The 14,855-nt window shown below is 43.9% G+C and overlaps 1 protein-coding gene across 2 annotated transcripts in view; it reads right to left on the bottom strand.

Moving 5' to 3' along the window:
* LOC126335431 (clavesin-1-like) overlaps positions 1-14,855 on the bottom strand; it is a 737,686-nt gene that overhangs the window by 117,740 nt on the left and 605,091 nt on the right. For both annotated transcript variants that reach the window (XM_049998711.1, XM_049998712.1), the window contains exon 3: positions 5,269-5,363. In XM_049998711.1, coding sequence (XP_049854668.1) covers positions 5,269-5,363 — 95 coding nt within the window. The remainder of the gene's footprint in view (positions 1-5,268; positions 5,364-14,855) is intronic.

Below are 14,855 nucleotides of genomic sequence, written 5' to 3'. Positions count from 1 at the left end.
AACCACTCCGTTCCTGCTCGATCTTCTGACGTTAGCAGTTCGGAGACAAAATGTTCCAAAATTAGAAAGCAGAGTTCACTAGCAAATCGCTTCTCCCTTGAAAAAGGGGCTAATAATGCGTCTGCTGCATAAAGCAGCACGAACAGGAACTTTCGGAGAATACAGTGGTTTCGCTTTACACAAATGGGTATTTTTTGGAACTCCAAAATCATCAGTTTTGTTTACTAACGACTATTCACGTTGGAGAGTGTTTCATCTCTGGACCAGATACAGCCAATATCAAATCCATCACTATCAACCATTGCGATAATCTGGTTCGCAATATCAGCCCTTTGTCGTACAGCTCGTGTACGTATGGTCTGGTGGCTTTGGATTGAAACAAGTGTGGCCTATTTCTCACCATTTTCTGCGTCCTGGAGGGTTTCAAACCAGGCTCTGCTGCTGTTCCGACAGATTTCCTTAGATTTTGCTCAATAATTCCAGAAACTGTGGAGACATTTTCAGGAGTAGTTACGGTTTGCCTGAGGCCAACATTCGACTCCACATCACCAACCACGCTGCCTGTTCGTTGGAATTTACGTTACATCTTGCTAATGGTATTCCCATCGGGTCATTTTAGAACATTAAATAGTGTTTGAAAATTGCGCCTTGTTGCTGTAGGACTGTGTTCTAATCTGTGGGATTCCAGTACCAGAGGGACACCTAATTCAATGATACGTTAACCTTATCTCACGTTTCAATGGTGGAATTGCTGGATTTCAACAGCGGCGCACAGTCTATAGGCGCTACATATTGTGATTCTAGCACGATCTGTTTGCAACTTTTCGAACTATTTCGTAACTTTTGTATAAAATTCTTAAAGCCTTCTCAATCAACGTACCGTTTGACGCACTCATCTATCAATATTAATTTTCGAGTAACTTAATTTTGAAATCAGGGACTCCCTCACCTGACATCCTGTACATAAAACTCATTTTCCACATTGTCTGGCACTCGACAAAAGAATTGTAATACAAATACTGGAACAACATATTAAAAAAAATACTGTAACCATACGAATATTTCTACAACCAGTTTTCAAGTATTAGTGTCAGTAGTTATTGTTTCATCGCAAAATGGTTTATTGATATAGTGCAGAAAAGCTCCAAAGAACAAAAATAGTAACCACGTTTATAGAAATGAGGGCGCAGTGTTGACATCAGTGTGAAACCAAATTTCAAACATAGCAAAAAATGGTTCAAATGGCTGTGAGCACTATGGGACTGAACATATGAAGTCATCAGTCCCCTAGAACTTAGAACTACTTAAACCTAACTAACCTAAGGACATCACACACATCCATGCCCGAGGCAGGATTTGAACCTGCGAGCGTAGCGGTCGCGCGTTTCCAGACCGAAGCGCCTAGAACCGCTCGGCCACCTCGGCCGGCTCAAACATAGCATTTTCAATATAATCACAACCAAAGGACTGCTGAAGGACGGTAACAATTAACCACAAAAAAGAGGAAAAATCACCTGTCTCCTTCGTGATTTTACAGTTTAACCGAAAGATATTCCGCTGCAAAACTAGTCTGATAAAGCAGCTCTTCAAAAATAAATTGCAGTTACTGGGAAAGCCTCGAGCGTAGCGGAGGTGCCGGCTCATTACGTGGAAAATGGAAAATACCACCAGGCTGTGGGTGTGAAGGACAACCGTGACAAAGCCGAGGACTGCGTCATGAAGGTTAGGCAGGGAATTAAAACGATGTACGACTGCAGCTTAGATGTCTGTGTGTGAACGCGAGTAATAAAAATCTTTCTTGTGAGAAAAGGCGTCCCTAAATGCCACAGCAGCACATTAGCAGCTGAAAAGAACATAAATCTGGACTTTTCAGTTCCACAAGGCAACATGACTTCTGTGATTCTGTTCTTTGTGTGACGGCTTCACTTTTCCCTTATGCAAAGGAAAATATAACTATTTCCTTTTAAACAGAAGACTTGATTTGCATGTTTTTTTTTCAGTTTATTTACTGAATGTTTTGGAAGTTTATATTCCATATTATCAAAGAAAAAGGTTTAGAGAGCAAAACCACTTCGATTATTGGCGAAACACTGAACAGAACAAAATGTAAGGTAAAGATCAGGGGAGATATTTCGGAACGTTTTGAAATCAATACAGGAGTGAAACAAGATTATGGACTCTCTTCATTACTTTCCAAATGTGTTTTAGGAGACGTAACCCAAGAGCGACGAAAGTAAAATTATGCTTAAAACTGACGAAACAATCTAATCAGAAACAACCGATATTAAGATAAACTGCCTAGCTTCCGTAGAGACCTAACGATTCTACGCCAGGACTTTCACTCAGCACAAGACAATATTCAAATAAAAGCAGTTCTCGAAATATCATTAAGAAATTACATGTCTGGCAATAATCTGGCACTCTTACACCAAACAATATGCACTCCGTCTTCAGGCCACAAGTGGCCGATCGGGACCATCCGACCGCCGTGTCATCCTCATTGAGGAAGCGGATAGGAGGGGCGTGTGGTCAGCACACCGCTCTCCCGGTCGTTATGATGGTTTTCTTTGATCAGAGCCGCTACTATTCGGTCGAGTAGCTCCTCAATTGGCATCACGAGGCTGAGTGAACCCAGAAAAATGGCAACAGCGCATGGCGGCTGGATGGTCACACATCCAAGTACCGGCCAACCCGACAGCGCTTAATTGCGATGAACTGACGGGAACCGGTGTATCCACTGCGGCAAGGCCGTTGCCACGCCTAACAATATAATCCTTCAAAACTGAGTGAGGATCTCAGTTCAAATCATTTTAGGAGTAACTATACAGGAGACTTGACTAGAAAAAATTGATCATGAAATTCGTCACCACAAAATTGCTAACAGTTTTCAGGAATGCAAAAAGATATCTGCCACATGAAAATTCATCTTAAAACACACAAAACAAACACCACGGCACAGTAACCAGATCAGAGTTTCATTACGGGGCTGGAAACTAGTTTGAAACGTGAACACATTGAAGAAATTTAAATCAAAACTGAAGACAGTTCGAATGTAGAAAGAGCAAATACAGACAGTGAAAAGTTTTTTCGGATGTGAAAAAATCCCTGCAGGGTAGTGAAATTTTGCGGAAATCGGCAGTAAAGCTAAAACTGAAACAATTAAACGGATCGGTGCAGTAAATGAAGATAAGGATGATGAAGCGCATTCAGAGAGAATGGAACTAATATAGGCACAAAGAAAAGCTAAAACAGAACTCTGAAAATGGCCTTGTTGTACATCGGAGGCTCGAAAACGTGAATAATAATAATAATGATAACAGATAACATCACAAGCGGATGTACAATACTAGCAAATACAGAATACACCAGAAGACACGACAATGTGGCAAAATAATACATCAACAACTTGCCATACAACATAAACTAATAAAACAAAATGTACTGGAGAATGATGAATACAAATTATACTGGAACAGAACCACTGTAACAAATAAAACAACCCCACATAACAAACCTGACATCATACTCACCAATAAAAAGAAGAAATTAACACAATTAATCTAAATATCCATATCCAATACAAAAATACAGAGGAAAACAGGAGAAAAAAATTAAAAAATACATCCAACTGGCTGAGGAAGTCAAGGACATGTGGCATCAGGATAAAGTTGACATTATACCAATTACACTATCAACTACAGGAGTCATACCACACAATATCCACCAGTACATCAACGCAATACAGCTACATCGAAACGTATATATACAACTACAGAAATCTGTAATTATTGATACATGTTCAATTACCCGAAAGTTCCTAAACGCAATGTAACATATACCGTACAGTTAAAAGGAAGTCACGCTTGATCAAGGTCCGCGTCACTTTCCATTTTTAACCAGACATGACGTTTGAGAAAGGAAAGAAACGATAATAGTAATAAGAATAATATTAGTAATAGCTATTTTAGTGTTGGTAATTATAATATCTCTCATCAACTTTACAGGGACACAAGTTCAGGCAGAAATACAGAATGATCCCTTATCTTTTAGCTACAATATAGCAGGTCAGCAACTGGAAGCAGTTAATTCCATAAATTATCTGGAAGTACGCATTAGGAGAGATTTAAAATGGAATGACCATGTAAAATTAATCGTCGGTAAAGCAGATGCCAGACTGAGATTCATTGGAAGAATCCTAAGGAAATGTAATCCGAAAACAAAGAAAGTAGGTTATAGTACGCTTGTTCGCCCACTGATTGAATACAGCTCAGCAGTGTGGGATCCATACCAGGTAGGGTTGATAGAAGAGATAGAGAAGATCCAACGGAGAGCAGCGCGCTTTGTTACAGGATCATTTAGTAATCGCGAAAGCGTTACGGAGATGACAGATCAACTCCAGTGGAAGACTCTGCAGGAGAGACACTCAGTAGCTCGGTACGGGCTTTTGTTGAAGTTTCGAGAACATACCTTCACCGAGGAGTCAAGCAGTATATTGTTCCCTCCTACGTATATCTCGCGAAGAGACAATGAGGAAAAAATCAGAGATGCCTCCACAGAGGCAAACCGACAATCTTTCTTTCCACGAACAATACGAGACTGGAATAGAAGGGAGAACCGATAGAGGTACACAAGGTACCCTCCGCCACACACCGTCAGGTGGCTTGCGGACTATGGATGTAGATGTAGATGTAGATACTTAATATTTTTTTGCATGTACAGTTCCTTATCTGACGTAAGATAGAGCCTTAATGCCCTAATATAGTGAGGCTGAATAAAATATATAAATAAATAAGTAAATAAATCACATGTATAATGTTATTCAAAGATGGCGACAGGAAACAGGAATTTTGAACGTGAACAAAAGTTGAAGAAAAGGCTGATTTTTGCACCAAATGACGCAAAAAAAACAAATGTGTGTGAAATCTTATGGGACTTAATTACTAAGGTCATCAGTTCCTAAGCTTACACACTACTTAACCTAAATTATCCTAAGGACAAACACACACACCCATGCCCGAGGGAGGTCTCGAGCCTCCGCCGGGACCAGCCGTACAGTACATGACTGCAGCGCCCGAGACTGCTCGGCTAATCCCGCGCGGGTCAAATGACGCAAATCAACATTGCGTTCCAATCCTTAATTGGTTCTCTTGCGCAGTCTGCAGCTGAAGAATTAAACGAGGCTAATTACAATCTCACAACACAGGCGCACAGTGTAGGGAAACAGCAACAGAGCCCCGGCATCGCCCCAGAGGCTGCTGCAGTACTCACCAGCTTGTGCGCGCGCTCCACGTGGAAACAGCGTGCCCTGAGGAAGCGCAGCAGGAACAAGTCGTCCGTGCGGTGCGGTTCCACCTCTCCGCGCTCTGAAACACCGAGCCGCCGGGTCACAAAAACCGCCCGCAGCTGCACTCTAGCTACTGACGTCATACCCTATTTACATACAGTTACTGCGTTTTGGTTACGGACGTTTCAAGGAGGTAAGCTTCGCTCGAGTGTCGCTCGTACTACTTGCTTTTTGCATATTCTGGTGTTGTGCAAGAGATAAAATCAGTTACTCTGGTGGAAAAGTCTGGTGCCCAATACTATATGCGTACATATCAACGAGACTTCTGAAAATACGACAATGACAAAAATATACTGGGTTGGTGCGTAAGTTGGGAGCGTTTTCCGCAAGGTTTAATAAATACAGCAGATGCACATAACATAGAATTTAGTTCAAATGTTCAAATGTGTGTGAAATTTGATGGGAGTTTAACTGCTAAGGTCATCAGCCCCTAGGCTGACAGACTACTTAACCTAAATTATCCCGCGCGACCGCTCCGGGCGCAGGTTCGAATCCTGCCTCGGCCATGGATGTGTGTGATGTCCTGAAGTTAGTTAGGTTTAAGTAGTTCTAAGTTCTAGGGGACTGATGACCTGAGATGTTAAGTCCCTTAGTGCTCAGAACCATTTGAACCATTTGAACCTAAATTATCCTAAGAACAAACACACATGCCCGAGGGAGGATTCGAGCCTTCGCCGGGATCAGCCGCAGAGTCCACGTCTGTAGCGCCCAAGACCGCTCGGCTAATCCCGCTCGGCGAGAATTTAGTCGTCATTAATATATTCTCCTTCACTTTTTACAACAGTCTTCCTAAACGTGGGGAGTGACTAAAGTCAAAGCGATCCTCCTTAAAACGAGGTAACCATTTTCTTGTCGTGCTGTGTAGAGTGGCTTTATCCCCATACACGGCGCAAATGTCCCTGGCAGCTTTCACTGCTGTCAGCCCCTCTTTTGAACTCTCCACTTGGCACTTCGTTTTCTAGCTTCCACAGTTCCATTCACTATATCCAAATGACAATATGAAGTAGCAATTCTGAACCAGAAATAAAAAAATGACAATCGACAAATGAACACTCATCTCACGGAATACTAACTGGAAAAAAAAAATGCTACGAACTTACGGAGCAATCAAATATTATGCTCAGGTCGCTAGCAGTCTGTACACTCCAACATACTTGTGCCTGTTACATTTACTGTTACCAGTCACATTTTACAAATACTTCTTGCACAACTTCAGGTAAGTAGGCCCTACTGCAAGTGTGAGCGTGTTTAGTACGATAGTCTTAACAAAACATACGTCTCACAGTAAGATAGTTCAAAACAATCTCACAGTTCTTACTGACATATAAATCGCTGTTCGAACATCTGTAGCAGTTACCTAGACGGCATACCCTTTCACTCGTATGTCACCTGCATTCCGCTGCGCGTCCACTAGAAATGGACGCCGCCAAATCTACGTGACAAGCGAGCTGTACAATGTCTACGCTGGAAGTGTAGACCGGACATTCTGCTAAGCAAGCACTTCTTGAGAAGCGCCAGCCAATCACGCGTTTGCCACGCTCCATCTTGTCCTTTGTACTACTTCTGTCGCTCAGCCTTCTATTTGTCTTACAGGGTGTTTCAAAAATGACCGGTATATTTGAAACGGCAATACAAACTAAACGAACAGCGATAGAAATACACCGTTTGTTGCAATATGCTAGGGACAACAGTACATTTTCAGGCAGACAGACTTTCGAAATAACAGTAGCTACAATTGTCAACAACAGATGGCGCTGCGGTCTGGGAAACTCTATAGTACGATATTTTCCACATATCCACCATGCGTAGCAATAATATGGCGTAGTCTCTGAATGAAATTACCCGAAACCTTTGACAACGTGTCTGCCGGAATGGCTTTACATGCAGATGAGATGTACTGCTTCAGCTGTTCAATTGTTTCTGGAGGTACACCTGGTCTTTCAAGTGTCCCCACAGAAAGAAGTCACAGGGGTTCATGTCTGGCGAATAAGGAGGCCAATCCACGCCGCCTCCTGTATGTTTCGGATAGCCCAAAGCAATCACACGATCATCGAAATATTCATTCAGGAAATTAAAGACGTCGGCCGTGCGATGTGGCCGGGCACCATCTTGCATAAACCACGAGGTGTTCGCAGTGTCGTCTAAGGCAGTTTGTACCGCCACAAATTCACGAAGAATGTCCAGATAGCGTGATGCAGTAATCGTTTCGGATCTGAAAAATGGGCCAATGATTCCTTTGGAAGAAATGGCGGCCCAGACCAATACTTTTTGAGGATGCAGGGACGATGGGACTTCAACATGGGGCTTTTCGGTTCCCCATATGCGCCAGTTCTGTTTATTGACGAAGCCGTCCAGATAAAAATAAGCTTCGTCAGTAAACCAAATGCTGCCCACATGCAAATCGCCGTCATCAATCCTGTGCACTATATCGTTAGCGAATGTCTCTCGTGCAGCAATGGTAGCGGCGCTGAGGGGTTGCCGCGTTTGAATTTTATGTGGATAGAGGCGTAAACTCTGGCGCATGAGACGATACGTGGACGTTGGCGTCATTTGGACAGCAGCTGCAACACGGCGAACGGAAACGCGAGGCCGCTGTTGGATCACCTGCTGCACTAGCTGCGCGTTGCCCTCTGTGGTTGCCGTACGCAGTCGCCCTACCTTTCCAGCACGTTCATCCGTCACGTTCCCAGTCCGTTGAAATTTTTCAAACAGATCCTTTATTGTATCGCTTTTCGGTCCTTTGGTTACATTAAACCTCCGTTGAAAACTTCGTCTTGTTGCAACAACACTGTGTTCTAGGCGGTGGAATTCCAACACCAGAAAAATCCTCTGTTCTAAGGAATAAACCATGTTGTCCACAGCACACTTGCACGTTGTGAACAGCACACGCTTACAGCAGAAAGACGACGTACAGAATGGTGCACCCTCAGACTGCGTTGTCTTCTATATCTCTCACATCACTTGCAGCGCCATCTGTTGTTGAAAATTGTAACTACTGTAATTTCGAAAGTCCGTCTGCCTGAAAATGTACTGTTGTCCCAAGCATATTGCAACAACCGGTGTATTTCTATCGCTGCTCGTTTAGTTTTTATTGCCGTTTCAAATATACCGGTCATTTTTGAAACACCCTGTATATACTTTAGTTACCGGTGTATGATTAATGCCTTTTCTGTTGGCTGAGACAGAATTCGGCGCTCAGTCTCGGCTAGCCACCCCCAGGAGCACCTGTAGCTGTCCTCGCTGCTCAGTGATGCACATTCGCGCTGATATTCTGGTCTCCTGATGGCGACTTCCGACGTTCCGGCACTGTGCGTGTTGTCTTTCTCCTGTAAGCGGTGACGCTCTCTCGCATCGGCCACCATACAGAGAAACCAAAGAAACGACTACCAAGTTCGTAGTATATTCAGTTTATGTTCAATAGCTGCATGAGAGGCTTGCATCATTAAAAATGTTAGATGTTAAAACCGTCACCCCATTGGAGCTATTAGCTCTCATAAAAAAATTAACATTTGTTGAAGTGTCAGGCTTGGCGTTGTAGAACACTGTCAAGTTATTAAAAAACAACCGAATACATTTTCTTTGAAAATACTGTGAAACGAGACGTTTCTTTGTGTCAGTGGTATATACAGTCGAAAATTTCTCCTAGTGATATCTGATCGCTGTAGTTTCCTGATGAAGTTATTTACAGGTGTAAAAAGACAGACATCAAAAAATGTTTTGCATCAGTTGGGTTCCGAAAGTTCCGGAACCTGTACAGAAAATTGGAATAGGGATCAACATAAACATCATTTCCGCCCTTTTTATTGCACATGAAAACCACACACAGCATGTTGTACCACCATACAGCGAGACCTGCAGAGGTGGTAGTCCAGACTGCTGTACACACCGGTACCCATAATACACAGTAGCACGCTCGTCGTGACATACTATCCACAAGTTCATCAAGGTACTGTTGGTCCAGCCTTTCCCACTCCTCAATGGCGATTCGGCGTAGAGCCCTCAGAGGGTTTGGTGGGTCACGCCGTCCATAAACAGCCCTTTTCAACCTATACCAAGTATGTTCGATAGGGTTCATGTCTGGAGAACATGCTGGGCACTCTAGTCGACCGGTGTCGTTATTCTGAAGGAAGTCATTCACAAATTGTGCACAATGCAGGCGTGACCTTTCGTCCATGAAGACGAATGCCTCGCCAATATGCTGCCGATATGGTTGCTCTATCGGTCGGAGGACGGCACTCACGTATCATACAGCCTTTACGGCCATGACCACCAGCGGCGTACTGTCGCGTCCCAAGCGTGGGTTTTGCGAGAGATTGAGCGACACGGTTCGTAAACGGGAATTAGCCGGTTGACCTAATTGAGAGGGAGACTTTTGATCTGGCTAAGATGTTAAATTCCCTGGTGTGAAGGTACAAGGCTAGGATGTTGGTAGAAGTAAACTCGTATGGACGTTATAAAAGTTCTAATTTATTCATAAAGAATACAGATCACCCTAACTGCGTAGTGATTGTACCTACAGAATAGCCAAGCCCATTACAGAGACGGTGACTGACTTCCACCGTTCTGGCTGCCTGATAGAACTTTCCAGCACTTTGCTGCCCACACTAGCACCCTACGTCAGAGTCCCGCGGTCGCTGCCTAAACGCTCATCGGCGACTATCTCCAACTGTCTGCCTGCAGCCCGCCCTCAGCCCAAGTCGGCTGCTACTCACGCTGACTACCGTCGCTGCCTAAACCCGAGAGAGAGGGAGATCCCGGAGCGGCGTGCCTCCGAGTTTTGTTAGCTCTTCCCCTTCGACCCCGCCAGCGCTTGGCATGACGTAGCGTCGAGTGCAACTTTTCCTTATTAGGGATTGTTTTAGTATTAACTTCAGTACTTTTCTTCAGAAGCTGGGTGGAGGAGTAGAGGGGCCTCTCCCTATATGGTCACGCACTGCGTCCTGAGCCCTTCATTGGCTCCTCATGACGTAGTGCGGTCCCCACCTAGGGCCCTCTTTCTTTCTCTCTCCGCTCCCAGACTTCTCCCTCTAGCCAAGAGTGTTGATACTGTAAGTTATTGCTTATTAAGGGACCTGCCCAGAGCGCCCTTTTTATCTTAATAGCTGAGTCTGCTTCCTTGCTTATCACGCGCAGCTGCCTGGCCGCTTGGACCGCCGCCTCGGCTATCTGGCTGCGTCGTTATCTTTTGTGACCCCTCTGACACGCCTGGCGTCCCCTGTTAACTCTATCTCCCCGTATGATTTCTGGTGTATCGTCTGAGCACAACTGCATTTAGACTTGGTTTTTCTGCGGTTACAACAGTACGTCGGCCCCACATAATGCTATCCCAAAACAGCAGGGAACCTCCACCTTGCTGCACTCGCTGGTCAGTGTGTCTAAGGCGTTCATCTTCACTGGGTTGCCTTCAAACACGTCTCCAACGTTTGTCTGATTGAAGGCATATGCGACACTCATCGGTGAAGAGAACGTGATCCCAATCCTGAGCGGTCCATTCGGCATGTTGCTGGGCCCATCCATGGTGTCCATACGTGGTGTCGTGGTTGCAAAGATGGACCTCGCCATGGACGTCGGGAGTGAAGTTACACATCGTCCAACCTACTGAGCACAGTCTGACTCGTAACGCGACGTCCTGTGGCTGCATGAAAATCATTATTCAACACGGTGGCGTTGCTTCAGGGTTCCTCCGAGCCATAATCTGTAGGTAGCGGACATCCACTGCAGTAGTAGCTTTTGGGCGGCCTGATTGAGGAATGTCATTGACAGTTCCTGTTTCTCTGATCTCCTCCATGTCGCTTTTGTTTACTCTGAGACGCCTGGACACTCCCCTTGTTGAGAGCCCTTCCTGGCACAAAGTAACAACGCGGACGCGATCGAACCGCGGTATTGATCGTCTAGGCATGGTTGAACTACAGGCAACACGAGCCGTGTACCTCCTTCCTAGTGGAATCGGCTGTCAGAACCCCCCCCCCCCCCCCATCTAACAGGCGCTGCTCATGCATGGTTGTTTACATCTTTGGGCGCGTTTAGTGACATCTATGAACTATCAAAGGGGCTGTGTCTGTGTTACAATATCCACAGTTAACGGCTATTTTCAGGACGTCTGGGAAACCGGGTGTTGGAAAACTTTTCTTGATGTGTGTAGATGTAAGTGCTGATAAAACATTCTTGGTGCGGTGGAGACCAAGAAGTTGTTTGAGTAGAATAAGTGGAAAATGGAGATTACTGTATCTTTTTCATGCACTCCATGCTGTTGTTATTTTACACTTTTATACTGTGGCAGCTGCGTTAGGCACGGCCATGAAAGACGTCGTAGCTACATGTGGTATGTCTGTAATGGTCAATAAGCATTCTCATGGGTTACGGGACTGTGGGGAGAGAATCTCTGGGCGCTCCAAAACTTGTAAAGGACTTCATCCAGGAGCAGCCATCTCCAGTGTATACAACGAAAAAGACTGGATCAGAACCCCACTGAGTTACGCCTCAACAGTCGGTTCTAGCAGCCGTTCGTTTCAATTTTAGTTCATTTCTAGGATAGTTCTGTGGAAAGTTTGAGTTTCAACATTACCAAGTGCTGTTACTCCATTCGTATTTTGAAACGGTTACGAATGTCGCAAAAATTATGAAGTTAAGAAATATAGTTGCTTTACTAGAATTGGCACTATGAAACGAACAACGACGAATAAGGAAAATCGGCGAAGAATAACATATGGCAAGCATTGACGAGGCAAGACACGACAGCATGATGTGCTAAAACATTTACGAATAACGTCCCACGTGCTAGAGGGGGCCTTAGAGGGTAATAACTGCAGAGAAAGGGAGAGACTTTAAATGAGAACGTAGGATGCACGTGCTATCCTGAGCCGTAGAGGGTGACAGAGGTGAGGCGTTTCTGACGACATCATCATCAAATCAGTCAGAAAACTAATGACTAAAAAAAAAGATCTTATTACATTCCTGATACTCCAGAAATTACTTTCACATCTATGGATTTCCCCCCGTTAAGAACAGCAGGTCCAGTAATCGGCAAAATCGTATTTTTTCGCGATATGACAGTACGGAGATGATCGAATGCCTTCCCAAGTCAGAGAATACGGCATCAATCTGTGCGCCGTTGCCTATGGCGTTTTGTATCTAACGAATGAAAAAAGCGAGTTGACTTCAAGATTCCTGTTTCGGAAACACATGTTCATATTTACGGAGGAGATTTTTTCCTTGTGAAGATGCAAAAACATTTCTATCACAGAAACAATGTAAGACAGAAAAAAGATAAAATGTAAAATTAGTAACATTTATAAGTCATTAAGTCATTGCAGAGTACACAACTATTTCATACTAAGGGTCTACGACAAGGTGACGAAAACTGAGAATATCAAGAATAATTCAATAAAGAACCGTAATTTAAGAGAATCTATTACGAAAATGGAACGGAATACTTATTTTTCAATGCAATACTTTTCAAGGTCTATGCACTGATGCCATCACTGGACAAGGTTCTCAATTCTACGTGCAAAGAATTTTTGGGTGCTTGTGCGTAACTTCTCCCTGGTCTTCCTCATCATCCGTGAATCTTCATCCACTAAGAGTTTCTTTCAGCGAGTTACAATTGTGATAATGCGAAGGCGGCAGATACGCGGAATAAGCGGGTGGGATAAGCAGACGAACTTCAGGTCTCTGAAGGTATATAATGTGACTCAGGCAGTGGGTACTCTAGCGTTATCATGCACTAACAAGTTCACGACGTGTCCTCAAAATTGCTGGCTTCTCTTGTGTACTCCTTAACACACAACGGTAACGGGAGGTGGGCTACAGATTGGTGCAGCAGATGCAGTCGTAGAAAAGTTGGACAGGGCAGAAACGATTAGCGATCATGTAAATGCGGTAAGCAGAAGTTTTACTTCACATGTAGCTTTCTCCAAGCTTTTCGGAGAATCCTTAAAAAAGAACAAATAGTAGTGAAGTGCAGCTATTACAAGACGCAACAAAGGTGCATCGTGTAGAGTGAAGCTCCTGCTGCTAATGCATAAGCGAACTGACGAAGGTTGACAGGTTGAGGACTATCGAAGACTGCGACTGAAGCGGTCTTGTAGCTGCCGCCGGCCTCCTGTATCTCGGCGGCAGAGGCCGCTCATATTCGAAGCCGCTGAAAACGTGGCTCAGTGGGCACGCATTATTGGATCCGCCAGGCCCTCGCGAGACCGCTAGCGGCATCTGTCAAAGTGCGTTTCTGTTGGCAACGGCGAGACGCCGGTAGGGGTGGTATCCTCTTCCTTCTTCTTCTTCGCGGATGGATCACTTTGGACCACGCGTAATCGACATTTTTTGGCCTTCCTTTTCGCCCAATATTTCTTCATACGCAACGAATGCGCTAGTTTTCGCTGCTCAGACCACGTACGTCGGTTAGTTTTTCTCTCTTCTTCCTCAAAACCCTGTGTGTTTGTGATTTTCTGATTTCATTTCTGTCATGTAGACTTGGATACCCTAATTCTCTCAGGTCTTTTTCAGTCTGTTTGTGCCAGTTGCGGTCTTGTAGTTTTGTTCTTTAAAAATGTATTGATTTTGTGCGTTAACCTGTTTCAGGGCATTGTGTCTTATTTTGGAGATATTTTTATATATTTCTGCATTGGGTTTTGGATAATGCACACCATCTTTAGTTCTTGGCCCTAGGATTTTACTCATTATTTTGCGTTCTTTCACTTCTGATTCCCTTTTTAGTGTTCTGTGTGGAAGATTTAGTGTCTCAGATGCGTAGAGAGCTTCGGGTTTAATTACTGCTGCGTAGTGTCGTATTTTGCAGTTCCACGTGAGACTCATATTGTTGTAAACGTTTTGTGCTAACTGAAACGCCGTCTCCATTTTCTGTATTCTTGATCTGACAGATTTCTTTTCATTACAATTTTCTGCAATACATTCACATAAATATTTAAATTCTTTTACTCGCGAGATGTAGTTATTACCAGTTTTGAGATCAGAAGGTGCATCTTCGATGTCAGTCATAAATTTTGTTTTTTCAAATGAAATTTGTAATCCTATTTTTGCTGCCTGCTCTTGTAATAATTCTAGCTGTTTCTGTGCATCGGTGAGGTTCTGTGCGATCAGTGCCACGTCATCTGTAAACGCTAAACAGTCTAATTCTAGGCCCTTACGTCTTGGTCCCAGTCTGTGTGATGGTGCAGCTGGTTTCCTCCATTCTCCAACAACTTTTTCAAGAGCACAACTGAAGAGCACTGGGGACAATACATACCCTTGTCGTACTCCTGTGTCTATTTCAAATTCTGTGCTCAATTCTCCCATAAATTTTACTTTGGATCGAGTTTTCCAAGTTAAGGATTTGTTCTACTCATGATCGACCTTTTCTGAATCCACCTTGGTATTCGCCTAGTTTTGAATCCAGCTGAGGTTCTGCTCGGTTTAGCACGGCTTTACACAGAATATTGTATTTTATTGACAATAAAGAGATTCCACGATAGTTGTTGGGGTCTGTTTTACTTACTTTTTTGTACAGAGGATGTAT

This window comes from Schistocerca gregaria, chromosome 2 (assembly GCF_023897955.1).
Source record: "Schistocerca gregaria isolate iqSchGreg1 chromosome 2, iqSchGreg1.2, whole genome shotgun sequence".
In the NCBI taxonomy this organism is placed as follows: domain Eukaryota; kingdom Metazoa; phylum Arthropoda; class Insecta; order Orthoptera; family Acrididae; genus Schistocerca; species Schistocerca gregaria.
Note: the sequence above shows the minus strand (reverse complement) of the source record. Positions and strands in the feature narration are given on the sequence as shown.